The sequence below is a fragment of the Schistocerca serialis genome, chromosome 8, assembly GCF_023864345.2.
Source record: "Schistocerca serialis cubense isolate TAMUIC-IGC-003099 chromosome 8, iqSchSeri2.2, whole genome shotgun sequence".
Taxonomy (NCBI): domain Eukaryota; kingdom Metazoa; phylum Arthropoda; class Insecta; order Orthoptera; family Acrididae; genus Schistocerca; species Schistocerca serialis.
This window is the reverse complement of record NC_064645.1, coordinates 139,912,287-139,936,974: the sequence shown is the minus strand read 5'-3', so window position 1 is coordinate 139,936,974 and position 24,688 is coordinate 139,912,287. Positions and strand designations below refer to the sequence as shown.

The 24,688-nt window shown below is 37.9% G+C and overlaps 1 protein-coding gene across 1 annotated transcript in view; it reads right to left on the bottom strand.

Annotated features, from left to right (window-relative positions):
* The window catches only part of LOC126416333 (uncharacterized), a 391,314-nt gene that overhangs the window by 85,039 nt on the left and 281,587 nt on the right, over positions 1 to 24,688 (bottom strand). The window contains exons 9-10 of the mRNA XM_050084000.1: positions 21,407 to 21,478; positions 1,135 to 1,210 (exon numbers count right to left, since the gene is read on the bottom strand). Of these exons, the coding sequence (XP_049939957.1) occupies positions 1,135 to 1,210; positions 21,407 to 21,478 (148 nt within the window). The remainder of the gene's footprint in view (positions 1 to 1,134; positions 1,211 to 21,406; positions 21,479 to 24,688) is intronic.

Sequence of the window (24,688 nt, the reverse complement as noted above, 5' to 3'; positions counted from 1 at the left end):
AATGTGAACCTGCCATTTCACTCTCTAATGTTATCTGTGGCTTGCCAACAGAGTGTGGTACACAGTGTGCATACATCAAATGCCGACCACAACACTACAGTGCTGGAATTTCAATATGGTATTTACATTAAAGACATACTTAGCACATGTTAATGTAGATGTGTGTTTACCAACTGCACTTATTAAACAGTAAGCTGTAAAGGCAACTTGCTGACCTGTATCTCCTCAGGGTAGAAATGGAACCAGATTCTTAAAATGATTAGAGACACAGATTATATTTGAACCATGTATTGAATTGAAATGATAGTTACAGTTTCTGTAACCATATTGGAGGGAAATGTAATAGTGGGGGCTGGAAAGGTATTTTAGAATAGGATAAAACATTACTGAGAATATCTGGAATGGCATTTTTGACAAGGTTATTAAAATGTTCATTGCGTCTTTTGTGTAGCATGCTTGGGACTGGCACAGTGGCGGCAACAAACCACATGGGAGGGGCAACGGAGAATGCATTGAGTAACTGAGAAGACACTCAGATGAGATCAAGTCAACTGATATTACCTGGTAACAGTTATCATATTGTGCTCCTGATTTAGAATCAAACAACGGAAAATCCAGGATGGAATTGTGACAGTGTTATGAAAGTGATAGATTGCTACTCATCACATAGGGAGATGTGGAGTTGGAGACAGGCACAATAAAAAGACTATCTAACTAGTAAGCTCTTGGCCAGAAGTCCTTCTTCTGAATCAGACAACATACACATCCATGTGGCCACCTTTAACGCACACACACATTCACATGGTCTCAGCTCACACACAATGACCACTATCTCTGACTGTTGAGGCCAGACTGTTTAGTAGTCTTTTTTGTGCCTGTCTGTGACTCCGCATCTCCACTATATGATAAGTAGCAATCAATTCAGAACAACTGATTAGTTCGCATGTACCTTTGCAACTGGGACTCCAGCCCAGTGTATGGTACAGCCTCTCTCTACCTCTAATTAGTGGAATTCTTATTCTTGTTTGCAGTTTTTGTGGTAGAGCCTCATATCATCAAAAATTTGATAAAAATTCATATACTGGTATTAATTTATTTCACAAAAAATGGATACAGGAAATATGGTTAACTTACCTATTTCTGTGTAGGTAACATTTTGTTGGTTACAGTACTCATCATTAATGGGATTGTTACTCTTCAGTCTCATGACCTAAAATAAATATAGAAACATGAAGTAGTTTTCATTAAATGGTTTATTGCAGATGAGAAACTGATGTAACAGTAAACACACACATCGAGAAACCTAAATGCACTCACCTGAGACAGTACCTACACAGATGAGACAGCTGACTTTCATGATTTTTGTTTATGATCAATTTTTTAGAATTTCCATTATTGTTACATAAAATAAAAAAAAGTTGTTTATGACTAGCAAGGTAAATATTAACATTAACTGTGGGAACTGGTACAGATGAGGCCATATAAAAAGTAGCAGTTACCTAACAATACATCTCTGAGATTCTGTCTCTGTGCCTGATTAAGGAAGAATAAACTGATTGAATATTGTCAATGGACAGTAAATCACCAATACCTGAAAGAGTCCTTATGACTTTTCTTCAGATTAATGCGTACAGAGCACAAAAACTTGACAACCGATTTTGAAATTGGTGATAGTATCTACATCTACACCCATACCCAGCAAACAACTATGCCTCAGGCATCTCCTTAACATAAATTCAAATTTCCATGGCTTTGTCACTTAATTCAGAAGTTCTGGCTGAATGAAATTGCTTACAACAATTCCAAAATATGGAAAAAGAAATTAAGTGGTGCACATAATATAAAGATAGTATTCCTGTAGCTCTCAGCTTCATAGTCCTGAACTGGCAGAAATCATAAAACTACAGGTAAATATGAGTGCAAGGTTAAAGTTTCTAGGCCTGACAAAGAGAAGGCACATAAATTAAACTTTGATTTTGTTATGTTAGAAAAAACTAGTACACAAAGTACCCTCTGCCACATAGCTGAAGATGGTTTGCAGAGAATAGATGTTGATGTAGATGTAGAGTATGAGAAGAACTGCTGGCTAGTACTCACCTTGAGGTGGTAAAATTTTCTAGTACTACCAACAGAAATATCTAATGGTAAAAGAGACATATTACCTAGCATTTGGAGTTCATAGTTCCTTCATTGGGGAGGATAGAGGGATATTTTGTGAAGGTTATTTTTAATCTGCAGAGCACATGGACCCCAGGATGAGAAGACAACATGACAATGGGACAAGTTTTGGGACATGATTGACTATTGTCTGTATTTTTGTTGTCCATTTGGTGGAAAGCGCATCAGACATTTGTGGAAATTAAAGGATTATTTTGATCCTGAAACAAGTGCCCCAATGTTGCTTATGCATACATTGGACCTTATCCTTACCACAGGTGAGTCTCTCATCCTAGTGTCTGAGTAACTTGCCCTTTCTTTTATACTGTCCCCAACATATCCCTCTCTCCTCCTCAATGAAGGAACTATGAGTTTTGAAAGCAAGGTAGCATGTCCATTTTACTTCTATTTGTTGTCTATTGGCAGTATGTTGTTGACAGTACTACACAGTTTGCCTTCTGAAGGAAAAGCACTGGCCAGCAGTTCTGTCTCACAATGTATTAAGCTATAGTTGCAGGATAGTTTTGAGTGAGAATTTCATCTAGTTGGCTACACAGCAATACCATGCTGTCATACAATTGGCTTGGACAGTTTATCCATTCTGCATCCATATTCCACAAACCACTGTGATGTGCATAGCAGAGAATACTTCCCATTGTACCATCTATTGGGTTTTTTTGCCATCCCATTTATGTATAGAGCACAGGAAGAGTAAGTGATTACATGCCTCTGTGTGCTGTACACAGCCTAATCTTGCCTTCACAATCTCTGCATGAGTTGTACATAATACGTATAGTATATTCATAGCTTTCTAATTTGGTACCAGTTATTGAGACCCTGTAAATAGGGTTTTGTGGGGTAGTGATATCCATCTTAAAGTACCTGCAACTTTAGGTTTCCAGAATTTCTGTGATGCTCTCCTGTGCATCTCTCTGTCACCATTCATGCTGCCCTTTACATACTTTAAAAAATGTCCTCTGAGTCCTATCTGGTACAGAATGGTAATAGTAGAGTGGGTGTCAGATGTGTTTAGTGGGTAATCTCCCTTGTCTAGTTACTCCATTTTCCCAGTGTTCTACCAATGAATGAAAGTATGGCACCTGTTTTACCTACAGTTGAGTCTATATGATCATGCCACTTCGTATCCTCACAGACTGTTATCTACATCTACATCTATACTTTGCAAAGCACTGTGAAGTGCATGGCAGAGGGTATGCCCCATCGTACCAGTCATTAGAGTTTCTTCCTGTTCCATTCATATATGGAGCATGGGAAGAATGACTGTTTGAATGCCTCTGTGCATGCAGTAATTATTCTAATCTTATCGTCATGATCCCTGTGTGAGTGATACATAGGGGGTTGCAGTATATCCCTAGAGAAATAATTTAAAGCATGTTTTTGAAACTTTGTTAAGAGACTTTCTCAGGATAGTTTATGTCTGTCTTCAAGAGTCTGCTGTTTCAGTTCCTTCAGTATCCCTGTGACACTCTCCAATGGATTGAACAAACCTGTGACCATCTGTGCTGCCCTTCTCTGCATATGTTCAATATCCCACTGGTATGGGCCCCACATTCTTGAGCATGAATGGATCGTATGTATAATTTGTAAGCAATCTCCTCTGTAGACTGACTGCACTTACCCAGCATTCTACCAATAAGCCAAAGTCCACCATCTGCTTTATCCACGGCTGAACCTATGTGATCATTCCATTTCATATCCCTACAGTGTGTTACATCCAAGTATTTGCATGAGTTGGCCAATTTCAATGGTGACTCATTGATATCATACTCATGGGAAGTTTGCATTTTGTGAAGTGCAAAATTTTACATTTCTGAAAATTTAGAGCAAGTTGCCAATCTCTGCACCAAGTACATCATTATAGGCAACTGCATCATCAGCAAAAACCTGGTTTTACTATTAATATTGTCTGCAAGGTCATTAATATACAACATGAACAGCAAGGGTCCCAGCACACTTCCCTGGGGCACAACCAAAGTTACTACCACATCTGATGATGACTCTCCATCTAAGATAACATGCTCTGTCCTTCCTACCAAAAAGTCCTCAATCCAGTGACAAATTTCACTTGATACTCCATATTGTCATGTTTTTGCATTAAGTGTAGTTGTGGCACTGAGTCAAATGATTTTTGGAAATCAAGAAATACTGCATCTAGCTGGTTGCCTTGATGCTAAGCTTTCAGTATGTCTTATGAGAAAAGTATGAGTTGGGTTTCAAGTGATCAATGTTTTCAAAAACCTCGCTGGTTGGCATTGAGGGGGTCATTCTGTTCTAGAAACCTCATTATGTTTCAGTTTAGGATATGTTCAATGATTCTACATCAAATCAGTGTCAAGGATACTCGATGGTAGTTCTGTGGATCACTTCTATTACCCTTTCTGTAGATGGGTGTGACCTGTGCATTTTTTGAAGAACTGGGCACGGATTTTTGTTCAAGGGACCTATGATAGATTATATTGGGAAGAGGGGCTAACTCAGCAGCAGATTCAGTATAGAATCTGATGGATTTCATCAGAGCTTGTAGCTTTGTTCAATTTTAACAATTTCAACTGTTTCTCAACACCACTGATACTAATACTTATTTCATTCATCTTTTCAGTGGTACGAGAATTAAATTGAGGCAATTCTCTTGGGTTTCCCCTCGTAAAGGAGCATTTGAAATCAGAATTAAGCATTTCAGCTTTGCTTTGCCACCCTCAATTTTAGTTCCTGTCTCATTCGCTATGGACTGGACTCTAACTTTGGAGCCACTAACAGCCTTTATACACAACCAGAATTTCTTTGGATTTTGTGAAGTGTCATTTGACAATATTCTGCTATGGTAGTCACTGAAGGCATCTTGCATTGCTCTCTTGACAGCCTAATGTGTTTTGTACAGAATCTCTCTTTTTATAGCCCTTTGCTTTGTTTTACACCTATTATGCAGTAATCTCTGTTTGTTTAGAAGTTTCTTTACAGTGATTGTATACCATGGAGGTTCCCTCCAATTATGAACTGTTCTAGTGGGTGCATATCTATCCAGTATGAGGTCAACTATTCTTTTAAACTTGAGCCAGAGTTTTTCTACAAGCTTCCAATCTCTGCTGAAGGTTTCAGGATCCTCATTGAGATATGACATTACTGATTTTTATCTGGTTTACTGAACATATATATCTTTCTGTTTGTTTTTGTTGTCCTTTGTACCATGGTAATAATTGTTGCCACAACTGCATCTTGGCACTGATACCAGTTTTGATGTGGACACCCCAAAGAGGTCAGGTCTGTCTGTTGCCATTAGATCCAATATATTCCCATCATGAGCAGGGTTCCTATCTATCTGTTCTAGGCAGTTTCCAGAGAAGGCCTTTAGTAAAATTTCACAGGATGTCTTATCATGCGCACCACTAACAAAACTGTAATTTTCCCAATCAGTTGGTGGATAATTAACGTCTCTACCAATGATTACAGTATGGTTGGGGAACTTACATGCAAGTGAAAGAGATTTTCTCTGAAGTTTACAGTTATGTCAGGAGATGAATCTGGTGGGCAACATAAGGTTCCAGTTTTCATTTTATGCCCACCCCTGATACTGAGTCTTGCCCAAACAATCTCACATGCATCTTCAATTTCTGTCTTGGTGGATTTGAGTTTTTTTGTCTACTGTGACAAATACGCCACCTCCATTTCCAATTTGCCTGTCCTTTCGACATACACTTATATTTTCCCCAAAAATCTCACTGCTATCAATTTCAAGTTCCAACCAGCCTTCTGTACTTAGTATTATGTAAGCTTCACTGCTTTTCATGAGTGCTTCAAACTCTGGCACTTTGTTGCAAATCCTTTGGCAGTTTACCATTAGGATTTTAATATTCATACCTGTGTGAGGCATTTCTTTCGATATTACACTGATGCTTCTGGGTTTCTTACAGCTATCATTATATGGATTGGATAGAGAGTACCTAATCTAAAAAACCGTTGTCTGTACCCCACACACAGTCAGCTACTTGAGTGGCAGCCCCTGATATAAAGTGCACACCTGACCTATTTAGTGACACCCTACAGTTCGCAATCCTATGGCACAAGTCCAGGAAGGCATAGCCTAGCTTGTCACAGAATTTGGAAGTTTCTGGTTCACTCATACCAATTGACTTAGAACCAAAGTGCAACAATCAGTTCAGGGGACAATGCCACAAATTTTGAGCTTCATTGAAACCCCACATGCAAGGCTATTCTTCTCAATCTTCTCCGCAAGTTGCTGGAATGACCCAAGAATGGCTTTGGAGTTCAGGCAACAGGCATCATCTGTTCCAAAATGCACCACAATCTGCAATTGGTTACACCCTGTTCCATCAATGGCTGCTGGAACAACCTCTTCAACATGTTGAATGAGGCTCCCAGGCACAAACACTGAGTGCACCTGGTGTTCTTTCCAGTCCCTTGCTTCCATGTCTCCAAGGGTACCATTATTCACCATACATTTGAACTGCTGATGGTTAACAGATGCCTACCCTTTTGTGTTTGCGTCCTCCTGACACTGGACAAAACAAGTTTCCCACATCAGGTGAAGTGAGTCCCACTGGGTCAGTTCCAATGAAAGACAGCACCTCCAACTCATTTGTTATGGGGATTTGTACAACACCCTGAGTCCTTCCTGGTACCTGTCCACCCTGTACAGGATGCCTAGATCTAACATTGACATGCCACTCACAGTCAGGTGGACGGGTAATGACAGATTCTGTACTTTCTGCAGGGGAGACAGGATAATACTTGGGGTACCTCTGGTACAGGTATCACAGGTATATGACTCTTGGAAGCTCTTTCAGCACACTGATTCACAGCAGCTGTCAATCATTTGACAGTAGTTAGGGCAATTTCCTGCTGCTTACGAACAACATCCAACTCATCCCATGTTTGAGAACAGCATTCACAGTGGGATTGCATTTTGGCTGGTGCAATGTATTACAAGGCATTGAGCTAAGGACTTTAAATTAAGCCTGCTGATTATCTTTTAACCTGTAGCGCTCATAAGTTGCTAATTCCTTATAAGAATTGAAACAGATACACAAAACAAGGTTTCTATTAAAGCAACACAAAAAAATGTAAAAATTACTAGTTTCCTAAAATGTTTTGATGTTAATTATAGTTGTTAGCAAACTCAAAAACTGAGTTAATTTATGATAAATGCAGATAATACTAGGGCTCAGCCCTGGATCTACAATATATCGGAACTGGGGCAAAAGATTGATAATGTTTGAGATAGGACATAAAAATTTAAAGAAAATCGATTTTTCGAAATATGTTCATTTTGTAATGTACATCTTTCTGAAGGGTTTGATACATAAAACACATATGTTCGAGGAAGTATAATATATGTTATTTGGTCATAAATGTGCCAAAGTGAAGTGCCATGCCCACACAGAATTCTTGTATCGCATGTCACTGTATTTCACTCTGTGGAATTCAAATGTATATATTTTGCAATGGAAGCCATCATCTGGTAGTCTGAATCTATGGATTTTGCAAATAATTATAACAATGCTTATCACTGGTACACCCAATCAACCACATAAAGAAACAGCGATTGGCATCCACCCATTTGGGTTTATTTGGCTCAGCCTGTTTAGCCCCATCCCCTTTTGTTTGCAGGAAAGCTTTTTATTTCTGGATGCGATGGGGATTCCCCTGGCAGAGACATCATGCACACTATTCATGCACTCAAAAACCAACTTATGAATCATTCAGAAATCAACTTAGAATGTGTTCAAAAATGTTCAAAAACCAGCAGGGACACATTTCAAAATCATATGAACAATCAATAGACCGATGTGCACTGGATGCTAGGTGCTTTGTGAAACAAGGTTATTTTCTTCAAGAATATGAATTTGGTGCCACCTGGGATAAGCAGCAACTCAAGAAAGAAAAATGACAGAGCACAACTGCTGTAAATGGCTGGCACGGAGGGGAAAACATCGCAATCCAATCTAATCTGCTGTTGAAATTTCATGCATATGAACTATGTCATACAGAATATGTTAGTTTAGGCAGTAGCAGCAATGCCCAGGGAAAGACAGTTCAAAATCAAAATGCTTTTGTGACTGGACGAGTTGTAGGAAGTGTTTGGACTGAGCCGTATTGAGCCACTGTAGGTTAGGAAAATAGGACACACTGATTGGGCAGTGCAGAAGTGCCAGTGAACACAGGTTTTTTGAGACATTGAAAGTAGGGCAGTTCAGTGCCACACATACAGCTGCTAAAGTCATGTGATAGTGTTGGTAGCATTTAGAATATTTCATGCAGATGCATATGATTGATAGAGGCAACTGTCTACAGCACACCTGCAGCCATGATATTTGAGCTCTGGCAGCAGGACTTGGCACTGCATCATGTGGTCACGGACCAGCACCATGATCGGTTTTGCAGAGCCAAGTGGAGGGGTGCCATGACACCAGATGTGTGAGAAGTGCTCAGGGGACATACCATCAGACGAGTGTGAGTCAACAACTGACAGTGCTTGGCATACTACAGCAAACTTGTTACTACAGGATGGTTGTGCCCTCTCCAATATCAGATGACAACAAAGGTCTTCTCAGTGGCATCTCGAAATGTGGCAAGTTGGAATATGATATATATGTCATATTTTCTGCTCTCAAGACTAGCTAAAATTTTTTACTCTTTTTACCTAATACAGTTAGTTGCACATGTAGTCAGTAATATGCCCAGGAATATGCAAAACTGTCATTTATGTAATAGCTCAGTTGTTTCTATGTATCTTCCTGATTACAATGGTGCAAGTGGTTTCAATGGAAGCTTGAGCAATTAAAAGTTCCAGCTAATTGAAACTATAACAACATCATACACTGAAGCATCAAAGAAACTGGTATACGCATGCTTATTCAAATACAGAGATATGTAAACAGCCAAAATACGGAACTGTGCCTATATAAGACATCAAGTGTCAGGTGCAGTTGTTAGATTGGTCACTGTTGCTACAACAGCAGGTTATCAAGATTTAAGTGAGTTTAATGCGATGTTATAGTCATCACACAAGTGATGGGACACTGCATCTCCCAAGATAGCGATGAAGTGGGGTTTTTCCCATACAACCATTTCATGAGTGTACCATGGCTATCAGGAACCCAGTAAAACATCAAATCTCTGACCATCACTGTGGCTGGGAAAATATCTGGCAAGAAAAGGACCAATGACAAGTGAAGAGAATCATTCAATGTGACAAAAGTGCAACTCTTCCACAAATTGCTGCAGATCTCAATGTGGGCCATCAACAAGTATCAGTGTGTGAACCATTCAATGAAACATCATCGATATAGGCTTTTGGAGCTGAAGGCCCACTTGTGTACTCTTGATGGCTGCATGACACAAAGCTTTATACCTCCCCTGGGCCCATCAACACTGACATTGGACTGTGGTAACTGGAATAATTGATAATTGAAAAAATCAATTCATCACTGTACAAAAGCAATAAAGTGGCAGGTATATTTTGCAGCCAAGTATTTGCAGCCAAGTATGTTGCAGCCAAAATAGACAAGTATGGCAATGGACAAAGTGCTCTTCAGTGGCTCTGGTCTTATCTGACAAACGGAAGGTGAAGAGCAATCATAACATGTAATACAACAAATTGTGCTTCTCAGTGGAATACAGTTTCACAAGAAGCCCCTCAAAGCTCAGTCTTAGGGCCAATCTTGTCTTATATATCAATGTTTTGCTTCTCAATATTGGTACCTAACCAATCATGTTTGCCAAGGATACTTCAGTACTTACTGAAAAAGAAAATGCAAGAGAAATTAAAGATGACATTCTAAATGCACTAACAAATGTAGATGCTTTGTTTCAACAAAACGTTTTTTAAAAAAGAAAAATGTAATCAGTCTTCTGAATGGTTTGGTGTGGCTTGCCATGAATTCCTCTTCTGTGCCAACTTTTTTGTTTCTGAGTAGTACTTGCAAGTTATGTACTCAGTTATTTTCTGATTCTATCCCAATCTTGTGTCTGCCTCTAGAGCTTTTACCCTCTACAGTTGCCTTCAGTACCATGGAAGTTATTTCCTAATGTCTTAACAGATGTCCTATAATGTTGCCCTTTCTTCTTGTCAGTGTTTCCCATATGTTTCTTTACTCACCAATTCTGCAGAGAACCTCATTCCTTATCTGAACAGACCACCTAATTTTCAGCATTCTTCTGTTGCACTACATCTCAGATGCACCTATTCTTTTAAGTTCTGGTTTCCTGCAGCCTATGTCTCACTGTCATACATTTCTGTGATTCAAACTTATATTCTGAGAAATTTCTTCCTCAAATTAAGACTTGATACTAGTAGACTTTTCTTGACCAGGAATGCCCTTTTTTTCCAGTGGTAGACTGCTTTTTATGTCCTCTTTGCTACATCTATCGTAAGTTGTTTTGCTGCCTAGGTAACAGAATTATTTAACTTTGTCTACTTTAGGATCACCAAATATGATGTTAAATCTCCTGCTGTTCTCATTTCTGCTACTTCTCATTTCCTCAATCTTCCTTCAGTTTACTCTTGTTCCATATTCTATACACATTAGACAACTCATGCCATTTGAAGATCCTATAATTCTTCTTCACTGAGGATAACAATGTCACCAGTGAATCTTGTCATTGATATTCTTCCACCTTGAACTTTAATCCCACTCTCGAACCTTTCTTTTACTTCCATCAAACAATGGAAACTCCAGGTCAGAATATCAACAATTTAGGAAAAGACAGATGGCATTTTTCATAAAGATGACATGTTAAGTTTCTGACTGGTAAAATTATAAGACATCTTTCAGCCATAGATTTGTCAGAAAAAGAAGGACAAAAACACAACATTCATTCACACAGGCAAGCACACCTCACACACAAATGTCCACTGACTCAGGCAGCTTGGACAAGAGTGCAACTGCCATGTTGAATGGAAGCAGCAATCTAGAGGGGGTGGGGAATGAGAAGGGATAGCAGAGTATGGGTGAGGAGAGATAGGAGCACTGTCTGGCTAGTTGTGCAGGGACTAGACTGCCAACTGGCACAGAGTCGGGAGGTTGTGGGACAAGGAGGTGGGGAAAATGGAGTGAGAAAAGAGAGGATTGGGGGAAGATTGGTGGGCACAGCAGTAGAGGGCAGCACACAAAGAGGGTGGGATATGAGAGTGGGGAGGAGCTAATACGACAGAGGAGGTGGAAACTGTTGGACGGAGAGTGTGGGGATAGTGTATTACCGTAGGTAGAGGCCACGATAATTCTGGGAGCAGAGAATGTGTTGCAAGGATTACTCCCATCTGTGCAGTTCAGAAAAGCTGGTGGTGGAGGAGAGGATCCAAGCAGCCCAGGTAGTGGAACAGCCACTGAAATCAAGCATGTTATATTCAGCTGCATGCTGTGCCACAGAGTGGTCTACTTTTCTCATGGCCACAGTTTGGTGGTGGCCATTCATCCTGGTGGACAGCTAGCTGGCAGCAGTACCAATATAAAAAACTGTGCAATGATTGCAGCACAGCTGGTATATGATATAGCTGTTTTCACAGGCAGCCCAGCCTCTGATAATGTAGGATAAGCCTGTACAGTACTGGAATAAGTGCTGGGTGGATGACTTTGGCAGGTCTTGCATCTAGGTCTTCCACAAGGATGTGATATTTGTGGCAAGGTGCTGGGACTGGAAGTGGACAGGGATGAACCAGGATGTTGTAGAGGTTGCATGGGCAATGGAACATCACTTTAGGAGGGATGGAAAGGATATTGGGTGGGACGTCCCTCATTTCAGAGTCTGATAATAGGTAATCAAAGCCCTAGCGACAGATGAGGTTCAGTTGTTGCAGTCTGCGTACTGGGTAATAAAGGGGGGGGGGGGGGGCTTTGTGGCTGGTACTTGAGTATGGCAGGAGGATTGGGGGGTGTGAGGGGAAATGATACAGGAGATCTGTTTGTGGACTAGGTCTCGGGATAGTGCCTGTCTGTGAAGGCCTCGATGGGCTCTCAGCATACTGGGCAAGGGAGCCATTCTCACTGCAGATACACAGTCCCCAGGTGCCAGATCATAAGGGAGACATTTTTTGGTGTGAAAGGGATGAAAGCAGTCAAAATGCAAGTCTGTGCATGGATGATGAGTTTAATGTGGACAGAAGTGTGGATGGAGCCATCAGAGAGGAGGAGATCAATGTCTAGGAAGGTGGCATGCTGGGTTGAGGACGACCAGATGAAGCAGATGTGAGAGAAGGTGTTGAGGTTGTGAAGGAATGAAGGTAGGGTATCATTGCCCGGAGTCAATCATGAAGATATCATCAATGGTCGTGAACCAAACAAAGGGTTTGATGTTTTGGGAGGCTACAAAGGTCTCCTCTACATGGCCCATAAACACATTAGCACAGGAGGGTGCTATGCAGGTGCCCATGGCTGTGCTGTGGGTTTGTTTGTATACCTTCCTGTCAAAGGATAAATAGTTGTGAGTTAGGATAAAGTTAGTAAGGTGTATGAGGAATGTGGTTGCGGGTTTGGAGTCTGAAAGATGTTGGGGAAGGTAGTGTTTAATAGCGGTAAGACCATGGGCATGAGGGATGTTGATGTGCAGGATTCCCATCATTGCTTCTTTGACACATTTACTGAACAGCAAGGGGGAAAGACTACATCCCTGTATTATACACGTTTTAATCTGTGGACTTCATTCTTAGTGTTTCACTCCTATTCTTCCATCATGGTTCTCATACATATTGTAAATTACCCGTCTTTCCCTATAGCTTACCCCTATTTTTCTCATGATTTCAAACATTTTGCAACATTTTAGATTGTTGAGCACTTGACAGATACTATGAACATGTCTTGATTTTTCTTCAGTCTTGCTGCCTCAACCACAATGTTAGAACTGCCTCCCTGGTGTTTCTATCTTTCCTAAAGCCAAACTGATTGTCATCTAACACATCCTCAGTTTTCTTTTCCAATCTTCTGTGTATTATTCTTGACAGCAACTTGGGTGCATGAGCTGTAAAACTGATTGTGTGATAATTTTCACACTTGTTGGCTCTTGCTATTTTTGGAATTGTGTGAATAATGTTTTTCCAAAAGTCTGATAGTATATTGCCAGTCACATATATTCCATTCTGCAATGTGAATAATTGTTTTGTTGCCACTTCCCCCAATGACTTTACAAATTCCAATGGAATATTACCTATCTCTTCTGCCTTATTTGATTTTAAGTCTTCCAAAGCTCTTCTAAATTCTGACTCTAATACTTGATCCCCTATCTCCTCCCTGTTGACTCCTGTTTCTTCTTCTATCACATGATCAGACAAACCCTTCCCCTCATAGGGGCCTTTAATGTACTCTTTCCACCTAACCACTATCTCCTCAGCATTTCACAGTGGAATTCCTGTTGCACTCTTAATGTTACTGTCCTTGGTTTTAATTTCACCAAAAGATGTTTTGATTCTTCTATATGCCAACTCAGTTGTTTCAACAATAATTTCTTTTTCAATTTCTTTACTGTTTCATGAAGGCATTTCACCTTAGCTTCCCTCCACTTCTTATTTACTTCATTCCTAAGTGACTTCTATTTCTGTATGGCCAAATTTCCAGAACATTTTGTGCCTCTTCCTTTTATCAATCACCTAAGGTATTTCTTCTGTCATTTAGGGTTTTTTTGCAGTTTCTTTTCTTGTACCTACATTTTTCTCTCCAACTTAGGTGATTGCCATTTTCAGAGATGTCCTTTCCTCTCACCTGAACTGCCTATAGAGCAATTCATTATCACAATATCTATAGCCTCAGAGAACTTCAAGCATATCTCTTCAGTCCTTAAGCCTTCCAGACCCCCCTTTGTGTATTGGTTCTTCCTGATTAGTGACTTAAACTTCAGCATAATCTTCATAATTATCAAACTGTGACTTAAGTCTATATCTGCCCCTGGGTATGCATTATTATTCAGTGTCTGGTTTCAGAATCTCTGCCTGACCATGATATAATCTAACTGAAATCTATCTATATCTCCTGATCTTTTCTTTTTCAAGTATACTTCCTCCTCTTATGATTCTTGAACAGAGTATTGGCTATTACCATCTAAAATGTATTGCAGAACTCAATTAGCCTTTCTTCTCTCTCATTCCTACTATCAAACCCATATTCTACCACAGCCCATTCTTCTACTCCTTTCCCTACAACTGCATTCCAGTTCCCCATGAATATTAGATTTTCATCTCCCTTTACATGCTCTATTACCCATTCAAAATCCTAATATACATCCCCTATCTCTTCATCTTCAGCTTGTGATACTGGCATATATGCCAGTAGTGTTGTCGTTGGTGGTGGTTGGTGTCAATTCTGAGAACAACACTGTCATGGAACTGTTCAAAGCAACTCAATCTCTGTCCTACATTCCCTTTCATAACAAATCCTACTTCTGTTATACTACTTCCTGCTGCTGTTAGTATTACTCTATACTCATCTGACCAGAAATCCTTGTCTTGTTTTCATTTAGTTTCACTGACACCCACTGTATCTAGATTGAGTCTTAATGTTTCCCTTTCCAGATTTTTTAGCATCCCTATCACATTCAAGCTTCTGACATCAAAAGCCCCAACTTGCAGAATATTATCCTTTCATTTGTTATTCATTCTTTTTCTCATGACAACCTCCCGCTGGGCAGTCCCCTTCCAGAGATCATTGTCGCAGATTAATGTCAAGTCTTTTGCCAATGGAGATATCATCATGACACTTTTTCAATTGCAGACCACATGTCCTATGGATACAGGTTATGTGTCTTCAATAGAGTGATTTCCATTGCCTTCTGCATCCTCATGTCATTGATCATTGCTGATTCTTCCAGCTTATAGTGACAGTTTCCCATTCCAAGGGCAAGAGAGTACCCTGAATCTCTGTTGCTCCTTTGTCCTCTCTGACAAGGCTACTGGCAGATTTGAGGTTGAATTCATACGCTGGAAGTCTTTGGCTTATGATTCTCTGTTTACACAGGTTAAAACCAAACAACCAAAAATCATACATGAAATCAAGTGATGTAAGTGTTCAGTCCATCAAATTCTGAGGATTAAATGTGGATGAAAATCTAAGCTGGGAGGCACACATTGATTATTATGTTACTAAATTAAACAGCCTTGCTTTTGCAATGGACATACTCTCTGGGGTAATAGACAAACAGCAGGAAGTTGGTGTACTACAGATACTTTGAATCCATAATTACATATGGTTCAGTTTTTGGGGAGAGTTCAAGCCATGCCAAGAACCATACTACTTCAAAAAAGAATCATTAGAAAAATGTGTACTGCCCATCCAAGAACCTAAAAACAGTACCTTTTTCTACACTGTACATATTTGAGATTGCCATCATTTTACACACTAATCCAGATCTAACTGATGAAAACCATTTCAAACCATGTGCAACACAGATGCAAAGATAATTACATGTTTCCAAAGAACTGTTTAATACTCCACCAACAGACAACCCACTGCATGGGAATAAAAACCTACAATAAACTCAAGGGTAAAGATGTACTGCACATGGTGAAAGCTTCACTCCTAGTGGAAAACTGCTACTATGTCTGGGAAATTCAGGCACTAAGTACTCATAAATCATAAGGAAAACAATTTAATAATATTACTATGCTCAACAAACAAGTGTGCTTGTAAAAATAGTTGTACAGAATTAAATAACTATGTACATCATAAGACAAAAACTGACAAGACTCCTGTATGATAGATCTCAAATGATCTCTGTCTCCCATTTTCAGATACATTCATCTCCTCAATAAAATTCTACCTTATGGAATGTAAACTTATCTCCTGTGTAAAATTAATACCATTCTGGTCTCACAATAGGTTTACACAACATAAGGAAGTAGGAATAAGCTTTAGGCTTAAGCAGAGTCAGTCAAAATGAGAATAATAATAATAACATAGTAATATCAGTATAGATGGATGAAACATTTAATAAGTACAAATACAGTGAAACCCCACTTTTACGCTTTTCAAGGAACTTACAAAAATGGTTTTAAGCTGTAAAAGTAATGTATAGTATAACCCCTTGCATTTTATGTATGTGCACATAATAGGCATCAAAATATTCATGTCAGGGACTTGTTTATTATCTAATAATGGTTTATTATCTAATAAAAACCGTGGATATAATGGGAACTGATAACTGGGAAGCAGAAACATTTAAATTGATTTCCTACATCATTATCATTGTTTTAGTAACGCCTGCAGCTGTCATTAATTATTTAAATAATGAAACACTGCAACAGTTACATATTTTTTCATGCTTAGCACAGTGTGTTCCAAGAATTTTTTCTCGAGATCAAGTGCAAATATTTATGTAAGTATTTTGTGTGGTGTTTGCATATGTGCTGTTCTGCATCTCTTGAACTGTAGTCATCTCTTTGAGGTAACCTGGTACTGTGCTCCTTCAGTTATGTAGATAACCACACACACGCAAACTATCACTCACATTGTTTTTTTGTGTAACATCACAAAAATACGTACATAAATATTGCACTTAATGATGAGAATAAACCCTTGAAACACATTTTGCTCAGCATGAGAATATACATAATTCACGCTGTGTTTAAACCAAAAACATCTGAGCAACGCAAACTGAATGAAGGTGTCAACTGCCACTACAAGCAGCCAAAAGATGAAACACCCCACATATGGTTCGACAGATGTGTGATGATGATTACCACAATCACAAAACTGCACATGCACTGTAGGGACAGTTTGGAAATGGATGTGATTGGTCATGATACATTTATTCATACAAACCTAGTTACTCCTATAAGCCACCATGCAGAGTAAAGTTTGACAGTGGCAAGAGATACAGCACAAATTGGTCCAACTTTTACATGTTTACTGGTTTAAATCCACTATGTAGAGCATCCTGGTGTCAAGGAACTTAGCCACATAATGTTTGTGACCACTACTTGTCAGCCAACGTCATGCCAGCATCATTTTATGTCAGTTTTTTTTACACAAATGGCTATGGTGTACAAGCTTGGTGTTTGTTAGGGAAATGATGATTTATTTTTTAAGGTAAAATACTTCAGTGTTTGGTTTGATTGAAATAAGGTATTTATGTTTCCTATTGTGTGCACAACAATCTGTACACAATTATTTTTAAGATTATCGTACAAAAGCTTACTTAAAGAGCAGATTACTTGTCTTGTTGATAGTAACAAACTTTAATGTAATGAGGAATACTGGTAGGTGGTAATGGTCTTATCATCTGCAAACACTAAGGTACTGAAAGGGAGATGTGGTGTAATGGAAATTAGAGGCCGTTACACCATGATTCTTACTGGCCCAGTGTGTTCAGATGAGAAGATAAGATAATAGTGCAATAACTATTTAGTTATTGGATTCTGAATTTATTTTCTTATGTAAATATGTTGTTTTCATCATTCTGTACAAAAATGTTTGTTTCTGTTTGTTTCATATAATAAGTCAGGGTGCCCTGATGTGCTGACAGCAACACCTTTGCTGGTGCTGCCAGGGATATTAAGCCAAACACTACCACATGCTAACTGATGGCCATCACAGAGAAGAACGTTCTACTAGCAACTGTTGCCAGTTTCTGTCATCAATTGAATTACTTCCCAAAGATATTGTAATTGCGTAATTAACATGTAATGAGATTATGGATCAGTTTTCTTGTTGACATCTTACTGTCAAAAACTGTTATGCATTTTCAAGTAATGGAGTCCACAAGAAGTGAGACATAAAGGAACTGCAGACATTGGCTGTGAGTGGCCAATGTCTGTAATGCCTTTTTGTCTTAAATCATAGTGGCTCCTGGATCAAACTGATGTCTGTTCTTTTGGATATGTCAGAAAGAACAGATGTCATGTATATATGAAAATTAGTTGTTCCACTTGTCATTCAACAAGCATATATTTATTGGTTATTTACAATATCAAACAGAAAGTTATTCTACACACACTGATTGAAAATTACTATGAATATTTGAAGATAATTGAATGTTTATGACTTACACAAATCTGACTGTTCAACCAGGGATTATTTGTGGTGCTTTATCATTGTCAATTTTTGAGTAAGTCTTTTGGCATTCAGATGAGCTGCAGCTTTTCAGAAAACTTCTGAAATTTAGTTGTGCTGTACACTCTGGCTAATAAATCTGAACATGGTCAAGAGAGATAAACCAGATATTTAGTTGAGTGCAAGGCTGATTGACTGAAAATTGAACTTCTTCTGTACTTACACACTGGGACTGGGGCCTGTATTCCCACACTGGGAAAAAACTGAAAATTCTAAGAAACAGCATTAAATTCTTACTTGATGGTTTTCCTTACCATATCTGATACACAATGGTTGTCCTTTACATGTAAGTGTAGTATGACCATATCATTAGCACTTAAAACATGTGGGGATTTGTAAATATGATTTCACTTAAATTTATGAAAAGGAAAGTTGCTACTCACCATATAGCAGAGATGCTCACTCGCAGACAGGAACAACAAAAGGGCTGTCACAAACAAAGCTTTCGGTCAGTAAGGCCTTCATCAAAAATAGACAACAGACACACTCACATGACTACAATCTCAGGCAACTGTAGCCACTGTGACAATTTTCTTGTTGTGCCTATCTGCGACTCAGCATCTCTGTATATGGTGAGTAGCAAAATTCCTTCTCATAATATTGTAACATTCCATCCTGGATTTTCCATTCTTTGATTTTGGTCTCATTTAAAGATGGATGTACCCTGCCTTAATGAAAACAGGTGAATTGAACATTGTCATAAGGACATCAGTTTTCTTTAGTTCACCATTTACTTGGTTCATGATGTTTTCCACATCTATCACCACTTCAAAAAACTATTCCATGGATAATTGTTTTGTGGCAATGTTCATTATAGAAGAGTGTGAGAGACTCCTGTACCAATGTTAAATGTATTACATCTAGACATTGGATTTTTCAGTGCTGCATCCTAGATTCTTCGGTGTAAATGACCAGTCACACTTTTTCAGATTATCAGCATCATGTTACATGTCTTTATTCAGCATCCACAGAATTTGTAGCTATTTTTTCTCATGAATCTTTTACTCTTTCATGACTAATTTCATTTACTATTTTTGAGACTCACTGCTGAATGTTTGTATTTTGGTCCAAAAGAGTTTCTCATCACAGATTTGTTTCAAAAGTTAGCTAAGCAGTTTGGTTGTTGTAAAAGACATTGTGAGACAGATAGTACGATATGTCCTATTGCATGTCAGTGGGCTGTTATGCAGGTGTGTTATTTTGTGATTTTGCATTATCTAACAGAGTCAGATAACTATCAGACAGTTGGGAGTGGGGGTGGGGGGTGGACACCGTGTATGGTTCAATCCACAGCAGCAGGTCTTAAGAAAGGAAGGCATACAATTATGACAAAATGAGCTTTTCCAAGCAACAGCCTGTTAACTCTCAGCTCTTTGCTAGCATACCTCTCAAAATCCTGGCCTGCCCACTTGGACACAGGAAACATTCTTCTCTTTCAAATGGCAGTTGCAGTGCAGAAAAATACTATTTTTTGTCCTACAAACTTCCATTGTGGGCTAAATCATACACAGCACCTACGTTAGTGACTGAAATCATAAACAAATATAATCACCTGCATCTTAGATCACTTTACTACTTTTCTTACAACCATACACCTACCCATATTTCTTCTCCAGGAGTGCAGAATTGCAGCACACTTCATAGATATTACAACTCTTCCAGAAAAGAAGTACTACATGTGCCATCAACAAATTTGATGAGAAAATTTGTTTATCTCTGGACAAATCCCAAATAGTCACAGGAATTTTGTGTTATCTTCAAAAATTTTTGGCAATGCAAACCACTCTCTACTGATACATCAATTAGAAAGTTATGGAACAAACAGAACTGCTCTGAAATTGTTCAGATAATATTTAACGGATAGAAAGCAAATAAAGCTGTAACATCAGATACAGAAAATTGTTTCTCAGAATGGAAAATTATTTCACTAGGGGTCCCATAAGGTTTCATTTTAGGTCCAATACTGTTTTTTAACCTAAGTTATTTATCTCTAAATATATAGCGTCCCATTCAGTTTTATTAACAGATGATCATGTGTACTCATTGAAAATGAGACCTCAGAACTAATTCCCCGAACAGTTTAGAGCATTGGTTTGATGTATGTGGATTAAAATTAAACATGAAAAAAAAAACAACTAACAGAGTTTAAAAGTAAACAATCAAAATCATGCAACTTTAAAATAACAAGTAAAAATCAGTAATTTAGGGAAGCAGATTCTCTCAAATTCCTGGGGATATTTTTGAAAAAAATTATCCTGGTCTTATCATATAAGTTACTTGACAAACAAACTAAACTGTCCAGCATTCTTAATGACAAATAATTCTGTTCATGTGACATGGACTCTTGTAAAGTTGGTTACCACAGCTATTTTGATCTCTGTTGTAAGATATGGGATAAACTTTTTAGGGAATGCAAGTAGTGTAAACAGGATATTATTACTTCAAAAACTATTATTAGAAATATGTGTAATATTAAAACCAGAGATTTATGACATTTCCAAATTTTACCTATTCCATGTATTTACATTTATCTTTATCCATACTAATCCAGAATGATTTATAGAAAACCATTTTGAACATATCTATGACATATGAAAAAAATAGAATTTCATGTTACCATCTCATAGAGTAAAACTCTACTCCTAGATTGCTCAGTACATGGCTATGAAAACTTATAATAAAGTAAAAGTGAAAACTTTAACAGTGTGGAACTATGTTTACAAAGATAAAACTACACACCACCCAAATGCTAAAATATCATTATTGGCTCACAGGATTTTTAAATGATGATGAAGATTTAGAATAGTGAAATAAATTTGTAATGATTTTTGTAACTTTTTGACACATTTTATGTATCTCAGTCACATTTTTTTATATTGATAAGGCTCCTGTACATTAAACTAACAATTTATGTAGCCCTACGTACACAGTGGAACAATAAATTTCTGATTCTGAAGAATTACTCCATATTAAAACAATTTCTTAACAAACATGCATATGCAATAAAATTTGTAAAGAGTTTTGTACTTCTGTAAGTTAAATAAAAGTTACTAAATCAATGAAAGGTATTAGTAGTTTTTGTGATCTGATAATGAGGTTTTTGAGGTTTTATGTTATAAAGTGGAACAAATTTGTGACTATAATTTCAATTAGTCACAAATGATATGAACATCTCTTACCATTATGCATGATATGTCTGTCCGGTTAACTTCACAACGTAACTGACGTATGCCAACTTCTTCATTCAGAGCCTGTAAAATAATACTGTCATTAGATTAAAGATAATATTTAACTTTTAGATTTACAGTCACCAAATTCATTAAAATGTGGAGTGCCTCCCTGCAAGTACTACCAAACAACAAAACAACGATTCTATCAGAAGAATAAAATAAGGCTATAAAAATGTATTTGTAACTAAATAATACATGAAGCAGTGTAAATATGTAGCTGCCAACCTTGAGAAGAGGCTGTCAGTAGTTGTATGGTAAATATGGGGTGGATCCTCCCCCAGAAAATTTTGAAATTAGAAGCCCAATTTAGGTTAACATATTGGTGTTTCATAAAATTACTTTCTAAATTTGCAGCAGTACTTAGGCCTACTTTTGAAGTATTCACTTTTATTGTAATCATTTCTCATCTTCAGCTTTTCACTTTCGTTCTTACTGCAATTGACATGATAAGTAAATCCGTGACTACTGGTAATTGGAAGCTTCCACCTTATTTTTTTCCCACTTTCACTCTGGATATCACTTGCAATTTTTGATTTCACATTATGTCTTGTGTCAAGCTCTTCTTTACAGAAATTATTAGCAGTTGCTGAAGGGAGGAAAGAAAATAATTCCTAATATTTTCGACAAAAAACTAAAAAAAAAAAAAAAATCCTTAGCAGCTAACACTGTACCCACAGTTTTTTGTGTTCTAAGGGTAGGAATAAAGCCACCAAACACAGATAACATCACAAAATTACTGAAAATTTCATCAGTCTATAATAATTTTCTCCTGGCACAATTTTAAAAAAATGAAAGGAGATGGCCATTAAATAATAGCATTAGCTAAGTGTGCATTATTATCATCTTGTGACATCTCCTGGTTAAAAGCCACAACACCCTTGAACCCTGTGACTTCACTTGGTTTATTAATATTCCTACCCTTTAAGCTGACACATGCAGAAAGAACAGTTTTTGTCATCACTCAGCATAAGCTATCTCAATAAATTGTGGTGACAAAATAATTCATAGACAGGTTTACTACATTCTCAGGAAACAAAACACTACAATCTACAAAATATTTTAATAGCATATGACTATCAAAATACAAACAGTAGTACCTTACCAATTTTTTTGGAACATCAGTTCGTAAAATGTCACTTTCTCTAATTTCTTAGTAGCTTCCTTTAACTCTGTAATTAAGGTGCTAAGTCATCACAATTACACACAATCCATAATAGCTGTCAGCCGTGTAAACACACACAAACACACAAACACACACACACACACACACACACACACACACACACATACACACACACGCACACACACACACTCACACACACACACACACACACTGCTGAACCTCTATCTTGGTTTTTTACATAAACTGAATTTTTGTAGAATGGTTTTTGTATCAGAAGTATAGTGTAACCTATTCATCTACAGAGTATGTGTATGTATGAAACAGTTTTTGCAAAATTCACATGGGCTCTCATTAAGATGCTGCATGTTAATTCTCCATCTTCGTTCAGTTTACAGGCAGGAAAGAAACGATGCAAATTGGCTTATATGAGTGAGGGAAAGAGTTAATCAATGCCTTAAACTGTTTATTTAGTGATGTTTTGGTGTTGTTTAATGTATACAAATGATGCAATTAGAGTCATGAGACCAGACGTTTTCTGTGAAGATCTTGAGGAAGTACTTCATGTATAGTGGGCAGATTTTATAGCTCTGTATCCATATCAGCATATAATAAATCAAGTGTAAGTCCATTTTCCTGCATTGGCAGATAAATTTTCAGTCAGCTATTATCACCATTCACTTAGAAAGGGTAACTATGAATAAAGTAGATAGTTTTGATGCAGGGACATAAAATATTTACAAAAATAATTTTCTCCAAAAATATGCATCTTTAAGCCATATAAAACACAATTAAATTTCTTTACTAGCATATAATTTGAAAAGTTTTACAAACCTGCTAGACTTTCTATTTGAGGAAATGAATTTCTATTTTTGCTAGAAATTTGGCTTGCAGTAATAAAAGTTTAAAGAGGCATAAAATATTTCTCTTTGTAAAGATGAAAGTGGCAAGAAATTAAACCAATTAGATTCGTACAGAGAAACTGTAGGAATCACTTCCTGGAAGAGAACTGACAGACTACAAAATTTTGAGGAACATTTTAGACTGTGCCTCAGACATACTCCATGACATCATATTTTCAGTAATGATAATTTGTGAGTCACACATAGTTGTTATGGTAGTTCTAGGCTTTTGCATTATGAAATAACAGAGTATGGCATGAGACAAAAGATGATGTGCAATTATTGTGTTTTGGTTAGAACCTATATTGTAGAACTAACCAATGTAATGAAGTTTGTATATTTTAAAACACTAGTATGCAGACTCAGATTAAACCCACTTGGTGTTGTGGCAGTTATCGACTGCAAGAGTCGACTGCCTCATCTTTGAGAATGAACTTCTTTGAAAACTGTTGATCTCAGTGTGCTCCGAACTCTGTATTCAGGTGGATGTGTTTGTACCGACATGATCAAAATAAAGTTAATTCATTATAAACGAGCGAATACTTAATGTTGAGTTTGATGTTAGCATACATAACATCTCGATCTCCACACTGGTGACCCTGACGCTCACGAACGCCGCTTACGACGCCAGAAATGTGTACTGGAACATCACCATAGACAGACAAAGCAGCAACCCTTTGTCGGATTTCTATCTCCATCGACTTCGCATTGTGCTGCTGGATGCAGTGTGCAGGAAGTGTAATTAGTGAGTAAATTCCTAATTCTTGTGTGAATCATGCTTTTTGCTAACTTTCGTCACCTTCTCACACATCGACAATGCGACCGAAGTGCACACGCCATCCGTCGAAACCCGCTCAACTCGTTGGTAATTTTACTTCTGGACAGTGCAGTGCTCCTTCGCCAATTAATTTGGACTATTTTGACTTGCTTTTGTCCAATGAATTAACTTTGTGCAGTGCTTCGATACCAAACAATGGACTGCAACAAACAGGGACTATGTTGCAAATCCCAGTTCGCATGAACTCCGAACTATGGTTTAACTGCATGCCTGGTCGAATTCACAGGAACAATTTCATCAAGGACATCCTAAAGATCAATGACAATGCACCAATTACACCGATGAAAATGCCAGCTGTTTCTCAGTGCAACACTGGACGTGCCACGCCTCCCTCTACACAGCACCTGAGCCGCACCGACTCTGCCCGACCA